General features: G+C 42.3%; 1 protein-coding gene across 1 annotated transcript; it reads right to left on the bottom strand.

Annotated features, from left to right (window-relative positions):
- Positions 1-1,701: 1,701 nt before the first annotated feature.
- On the bottom strand, positions 1,702-2,658 carry LOC123930882 (olfactory receptor 11A1). The gene has a single exon (XM_045987330.1). The coding sequence runs from the start codon at positions 2,656-2,658 to the stop codon at positions 1,702-1,704; it is 957 nt and encodes a 318-aa protein (XP_045843286.1).
- Between the last annotated feature and the right edge of the window lie 5,467 nt (positions 2,659-8,125).

Raw genomic sequence — 8,125 nt, 5'->3', positions numbered from 1 at the left:
CTTAGTTGTCCATCAACAGGTGAATGGATAAAGAATATGTAGTGTATATTTACAATGGAATATTGCTCAGCCTTCAAAAAGAATGAAATCATGCCATTTGCAATGACATGGATGAACCAGAAGGTATCATGCTAAGTTAAATAAGTCAGAGAAAGACAAATACCTTTTGATTTCACTTACATGTGGAGTTTTTAAGAAACTAAAGTGAACCAAGGGGAAAGAGAGGGAGAAACAAACCAGGAAGCAAACTCTTTTTTAAAGATTTTATTTATTTGAGAGAGAGAGAGTGAATAAGTGAGAGAGAGAGGGTGCTAGTGGGGCAGGGAAGCAGAGGGAGAAGCAGACTCCCAGCTGCACAGGGAGCCCAACACAGGTCTCCATCCCCAGACTCTCGGATCATGACCTGAGCCAAAGGCAAAGTTTAACCAGTTGAGCCACCCAGGTGTCCATGAAACAGACTCTTAACTATAGAGAACAAACTAATGATCACCAGAGGAGGTGTGGGTGGGGGATGGGTGGACTAGGTGGTGGGAACTAAGAACTGTATTTGGTCATGATGAGCACAGGGTGATCTATGGAAGTGATGAATCACTACATTGTACACCTGAAACTAATAATACACTGCATGTTAACTGTATTGGTATTAAAAATAAAAGTTAATTAAAAATATCTTTACCGGTCATAGAGCACAGTGAATATTTATATGTGGAATATGTATTACACAATGTACACTTCTGAATGTGCTCTAAAATTTTGAGAAAAAGAAGGAGGTACAGGTTATTGAAAGAGTTGCAAATAACAGATACTGAAGGTGTATGATTGCTGCATGGGGTTGCTATAATTTTCTCTCTTCTTTCATATGTTTGAAATTGTCTACAATAAAAAAATTAAAAAGAAATAAATAAAATACATTCATCTTTAAGTTTTAAAAAATATTAGAGATCCTTAGACCAGGCAGTTGAAGTTCTAAAGATTTATTGTAGTAAAATCTGGATGTGAACTATGTATGTATGGTGAATGAATTGCAAATCACTAAAAAGAATCCACAATAGAACACTATTTAAACAAATCATGTTTAGCCATTCTAAAAACCCAAAAGAATACATAAGTACATACTTCCTGAAACAGAAAGATGTTTGAGACATAGTGTCCAGTGGAAAAACAGACTACAAAGTTTCACAATCCACACACAATACTAGTAGCCAACATTTCCAGGTCAGCTTTCTGTTGCTACTTTTGTGTACCTATTTTCTCTATTAAATATATATAGCCTATTTTATTTTATTATTTTTATTTTTTTAAGATTTTATTTATTTATTTGACAGACAGAGATCACAAGTAGGCAGAGAGATAGACAGAGAGAGAGAGAGAAGGAGGCTCCCCACTGAGCAGAAAGCCCAACACGGGGCTCAATCTCAGGACTCTGGGATCATGACCTGAGCTGAAGGCAGAGACTTTAACCCACTGAGCCAGCCAGGTGCCCCTACATAGCCTATTTTAAAAAGAATAAAAGATAAAAGTAAATTTTAAGTTAGCACTTGAAATTTTTTAATTTTTTAAAGTAACTATAGAACATTTCACAAAGGGAAATGTCAAAAAAAAAAAAAAAAACAAAGTTCTTCCTCCCCAACCAGTCAGTCCTGAAAGAAACCCCAGTGGAGACATCCAAAGTCCAGATAAAATCTTCACCACCATCCTCCTTCAATCAGGTGTTTCAATGTGCTTAATACACGGAAGCCTCTGCAGTGCATGATGAATCTCCTTATTCCTCAGGGTGTAGATCACAGGATTGAGAAGAGGGGTGACCACAGTGTAGAGCAGAGCAAAGACTTTGGAGAGGAGTGGGGAGTGGATGGCAGAGGGTGCAATGTACAAGACCATGAGAGTTCCATAGAAGGTGGACACTACTGCCAGATGGGAGGAACAAGTGGAGAAAGCCCTCTGCCTCTGGGCCCCCGCAGGGACTCTTAGCACAACTACCACAATCCGGGCATAGGATGTCAGAATCAGTCCAAAGGGGATAGTGAGGCAGACCACAGAGAGAACGAATGTTGCCATCTGAGCAATGCTGGGATCTGAGCAGGCCAGGCCCATCAAAGGCATGAAGTCACAGTAAAAGTGGTCAATCTGGCTGGGGCCACAGAACCTCAGTTGGCCCATTAGGGCCACAACCAATCCATCCACCATGAAACCAGAGAGCCAAGCTATGAGCACCAGCCCCAAACACCCTCTGGGCCCCATCAGAAGGGGATAGTGGAGTGGATAGCAGATCGCCAGGTATCGATCATAGGCCATGACGGCCAGCATGAAGCATTCAGCTGTGGCTAGAGAACCGAAGATAAAGAACTGGAGCAGGCATCCAGCCACAGAGATGGTTGCCTCCTGCAAGAAGCCCTGCAGCATTTTTGGCACCACTGTGGAGGTGTACAAGATCTCCAGGAAGGACAGGTTAGCCAGGAAGAAATACATGGGTGTGTGGAGCCTCTGTGAGCTAACCACCACCACAATGATTAGTACATTCCCCATGACAGTAGAGACGTAGATGACAGTGAACACAATAAAGAAAAGGAGATGCAGCTCAGCTATGTCATGGAAACCAAGGAGGACAAATTCTGTAATAGTTTGGTTTTCTAGAGCAACCATTTCCATAGGGATCATCCAAGCTGCTCTCTGGCAGAGATTAAAGGAGAGATTCTAGTGCATCTCTTCTTATACACCAACTCTGAGATAAGTAGGGCTAAAATGAAAACAATGAGGGTGAGTATCCAGAATACAAGTCCCTTGCACATCCTCACCTGTCCCTCTTTATAGTGGCTTCCCCCTCGTCCAACTCCTGTTCCTGGGGCTGTCCTTAATTGTGCATATTCTCACTCTAGAGAGTTCACCCAAACACCAGCACAGTCTTCAGAGCCCTCCACCCTATTAATTCAACCCAGTATTTCTGTGACGCTGTGAAACCACAATCCTAATCTGTGGATCCAGCCACACATCCTCCCTCCTGAACACCCTCCAAATGCTTGCTAGACAGGCCCTACCCTCAGCTCAAAACATGATCAGCATGATCAAACATGAATTCCTCCATCCTTCCCAGTCACAATCAAACAGGTGAGTGGTGCAAAATTCTGTCTTGATACTGAGCTTACCATATAATAGTCATTTTCATCTGAATGTCTTCTCCCATTCCCCACCTTCAACCAGTGACATCCCTCACACATTCTCTCCTCCTTGTACACCACTGCTTTCAGAGCCCCTTCATGACCATCTCAGTACAGTTACCACTGTGTGGCCTGCTAGTCCCCAATTTTCCCTCTCCCTTATCAAGACAACCTTCTTTAAATACTGGTTCCATAAAGTCATTCAATATTTTATATTGGAAATGTGACCAGCGACAGTTCAGGAAAGTATAGGTTCTCTGGGAACAGAGAGACCAAATACAAAGGAGTGGAGGAAGTGCGAGAATCTGGTCAGGGAAAGTAGATTGTAGGATCAGTTTTGCAGGACAGGGAAGAGCTGGCCAGGCAACAGGCAGGAGAGTGGACAGAGCAATCTAAGCAGGGGAGGCATCCATGGAAGCAAAGACATGTCATTGAGTTTTTAAGATCTAAAAATAGGTCTGTGTATGTACAAGGAAAATCTCCTAAGCTATGCAAAGGGATGTGTGGGTTTTATATTGAAAACAATGAGAGTACATCAAATGATTGTGAGTATAATGGAAAGATTAAAAACAAACCCAAGATATTCATTTACACACACACACACACACACACACACACACACACACACAGAGGCTTATATACATATCAAATTCTAACAGCGGTATTTTTTAGGCTGCAGGATTAATAAGCATATATTCTGTTTATTATCACATAAAATATAAGTTATTTTTAATACAGAGAGGCTAAAACATCAGTTGCCTGAGAGGTGGACCTGGATGGCTGAGAGCCAAATTTGGGTGGGAGAGTTCACTTCACGCTATTTTGTACTTCAAGCCTGAAGCCACATATGCCTTCTCCATAGAACCCAATGTCCCATTCTCCTGCCTGACCTGACTAATAAATATTTGAAGGTCCAGTTTAGGTTTCATCTCCTCCGTAAAACCTCCTTGACTAGTGGATCCCTTTACTCCTTGAGCAATCATGCACTAAGTATATAATGTATAGGAGATATTATGCCAGGTGCTGAGTATTCTAGGTCAAATGAAACCTGTCCATATGCCTAAGGAGCTTACAATCTTGTGCAGAAAATGGACGCATCAACAAGTAACTGCAATACACTAAAGGAAAGCTCATGAATCTAACCTGTAAGAAACATTCCTGGGAGGGAGTGGCCCTGGACTGATGGGATGGCTGTGGATAACAGAAGGTACTGTGGAAATCACAGATGACATTTGAGGGAAAAGGAAAATGAGCAGCAGAAACTGAGGTCAGAAACCATATTGCATGTGAAGAGCAGAAGGAGGTGTTGTGGGAAAGTAGCAAAGGACAATTAAAAAAAATTTCTTTTCTGGAGAAGCATTAGGATTGAGGCAAAGAACATGGAAGGTAAGGATGGAGATATGGTCCAGGACCAGAGTGCAAGAGTCCTGTCCCATCATGAGGAACTGGAGCTCTATTCTATAAGCACCAGGGCACACCTGAGGCTTTGAGAAACTGGGGTGATGGCTGTTACCTGATTTCAAGCTTTACTACAAAGCTGTGATCACCAAGACAGCGTGGTACTGACATAAAAACAGACACATAGACCAGTGGAACAGAGTGGAGAGCCCAGATATGGACCCTCAACTCTATGGTCAAATAATCTTCGACAAAACAGGAAAAAATATACAATGGAAAAAAGACAGTCTCTTCAATCAATGGTGCTGGGAAAACTGGACAGCGATATGTAGAAGAATGAAACTCGACCATTCTCTTACACCATACACAAAGATAAACTCAAAATGGATAAAAGACCTCAATATGAGACAGGAATCTATCAGAATCCTAGAGGAGAACATAGGCAGTAACCTCTTCGATATCAGTCACAGCAACTTCTTTCAAGATATGTTTCCAAAGGCCAAGGAAACAAAAGTGAAAATGAACTTTTGGGACTTCATCAAGATCAAAAGCTTCGGGGCGCCTGGGTGGCTCAGTAGGTTAAAGCCTCTGCCTTCAGCTCAGGTCATGATCCCAGGGTCCTGGGATCGAGCCCCACATTGGGATCTCTGCTCAGCAGGGAGCCTGCTTCCTTCTCTCTCTCTCTGCCTGCCTCTCTGCCTACTTGTAATTTCTGTCTGTCAAATAAATAAATAAATATCTTTAAAAAAAAAATAAAAAAAAAATAAAATAAAAAAAATAAAAATAAAAAAAAAAAAGATCAAAAGCTTCTGCACAGCAAAGGAAACACTCCACAAAACAAAAAGGCAACCCACGGAATGGGAGAAGATATTTGCACATGACAGTACAGACAAAAGGTTGATATCCAGGATCTATAAAGAACTTCTCAAACTCAACACACACAAAACAGATAATCATATCAAAAAATGGGCAGAAGATATGAACAGACACTTCTCCAATGAAGACATACAAATGGCTATCAGACACATGAAAAAATGTTCATCATCACTAGCCATCAGGGAGATTCAAATTAAAACCACATTGAGATACCACCTGACACCAGTTAGAATGGCCCAAATTAGCAAGACAGGAAACAACGTGTGTTGGAGAGGATGTGGAGAAAGGGGAACCCTCTTCCACTGTTGGTGGGAATGCAACTTGGTGCAACCACTTTGGAAAACAGTGTGGAGATTCCTGAAGAAATTAAGAATAGAGCTTCCCTATGACCCTGCAATTGCACTGCTGGGTATTTACCCCAAAGATACAGATGTAGTGAAAAGAAGGGCCATCTGTGCCCCAATGTTTATTGCAGCAATGGCTACGGTCGCCAAACTGTGGAAAGAACCAAGATGCCCTTCAACGGATGAATGGATAAGGAAGACGTGGTCCATATACACGATGGAGTATTATGCCTCCATCAGAAAGGATGAATACCCAACTTTTGTAGCAACATGGACGGGACTGGAAGAGATTATGCTGAACGAAATAAGTCAAGCAGAGAGAGTCAAGTATCATATGGTCTCACTTATTTGTGGAGCATAACAAATAACATGGAGGACATGGGGAGATGGAGAGGAGAGGGAGTTGAGGGAAACTGGAAGGGGAGATGAACCATGAGAGACTAAGGACTCTGAAAACAACCAGAGGGTTTTGAAGGGGCGGGGTGGTGGGAGGTTGAGGAACCAGGTGGTTGGTAATAGGGAGGGCACGTACTGCATGGAGCACTGGGTGTGATGCCAAAACAATGAACACTATTATGCTGTAAATAAACAAATAAACAAATTAAAAAAAAAAGAAAGAAAGGATGAATACCCAACTTTTGTAGCAACATGGAGGGAACTGGAAGAGATTATGCTCAGTGAAATAAGTCAAGCAGAGAGAGTCAATTATCATATGGTCTCACTTATTTGTGGAGCATAACAAAGAACATGGAGGACATGGGGAGATGGAGAGGAGAAGGGAGTTGAGGGAAATTGGAAGGGGAGGGGAACTATGAAAGACTATGGACTCTGAAAAACAACCTGAGGGTCTAGAAGGGGTGGGGGGTGGGAGGTTGGGGGAACAAGGTGGTGGGTATTAGTGAGGGTACGTACTGCATGGAGCACTGGGTATGATGCAAAAACAATGAACACTGTTATGCTGAAAAGAAATTTAAATTTTTTTTTAATTTTTTTTTTTAGATTTTATTTATTTGAGAGAGAGACAGTGAGAGACAGCATGAGAGGGGAGAAAGTCAGAGGGAGAAGCAGACTCTCCAAGGAGCAGGGAGCCCGATGCGGGACTCGATCCCAGGACTCCGGGATCATGACCTGAGCTGAAGGCAGTCGCTCAACCAACTGAGCCACCCAGGCGCCCTGAAAAGAAATTTAAAAAAAGAAACTGGGGTGATGGGGTCTACCTGCACTTGAATGGTGCTGAGGAAGCTGGGCCCAAGGTAACCAGAATGGAAGAGGAAGAGTCCACATAGCTGGAACCTGGGGAGCACTGCCTTGAAGTGATTATTCATTATTCTGTTGTTTGCACTTTCTCCTACTGGAAAAACTACTAGTTCCTCTATCACAGAGATTACAATTTATATCCACCACACTCAACAAAGTTGTAAACCAAGATGAAACCTCAATAAACACTGATGTTTAAAACCACTTGTGCCACAACCAAAGCCCATGTGAAGTGAACAGTGGGGGTTCTGCACTCCATGACCTAGAAATTCCAGAAGTTCTGTTGCTGTCTTATTCCACATCCTCTACCTTAGTGTTCTTCTTGGTGGTATGAATTTGGCTTTCCTCTGAGGACCTTCTGTAACCCCTATATCATTTATGCACCCTAAACTCAATGTGAATATTGTGTCCTTTCTACACCATTACTCTCCCAGGAGAGGTAGGCATGCAAACCAGTCAAGAACCTCCAGTCATCAGAAAGGATGAATACCCAACTTTTGTAGCAACATGGACGGGACTGGAAGAAATTATGCTGAGCGAAATAAGTCAAGCAGAGAGAGTCAAGTATCATATGGTCTCATTTATTTGTGGAGCATAACAAATAACATGGAGGACATGGGGAGATGGAGAGGAGAAGGAGTTGAGGGAAATTGGAAGGGGAGGTGAACCATGAGAGACTATGGACTCTGAAAAACAACCAGAGGGTTTTGAAGGGGCGGGGGGTGGGAGGTTGAGGAACCAGGTGGTGGGTAATAGAGATGGCATGTCCTGCATGGAGCACTGGGTGTGGTGCAAAAACAATGAATACTGTTACGCTGGAAATAAATAAAAAAAATAAATAATTAATTTTTTAAAAAGAACCCCCAGTCATAAATAGCTCATCACCACCCCAGGAATCAGTGTCAAAAGTAGATCATACTGACACAGCCATTTATCCCTATAGTCAACCAAGATTTGCTTCCCTATAGATTCCACTCACTCACTCTCCAGGTCATAAATGAAGTGGAATCCTTTTTCCTGTGGCAGCATTCAGCTGGCTGAAACTAAAAAGCAGCACAATGGAGAACAGCACGATGAGGACAAACATAAGTTTCA

This window comes from Meles meles, chromosome 2, assembly GCF_922984935.1.
Source record: "Meles meles chromosome 2, mMelMel3.1 paternal haplotype, whole genome shotgun sequence".
NCBI lineage: Eukaryota > Metazoa > Chordata > Mammalia > Carnivora > Mustelidae > Meles > Meles meles.
Note: the sequence above shows the minus strand (reverse complement) of the source record. Positions and strands in the feature narration are given on the sequence as shown.

Coding starts and splice junctions, on each gene's coding strand:
- LOC123930882 (XM_045987330.1), bottom strand. CDS start 2,658: ATGATCCCTATGGAAATGGTTGCTCTAGAAAACCAAACTATTACAGAA.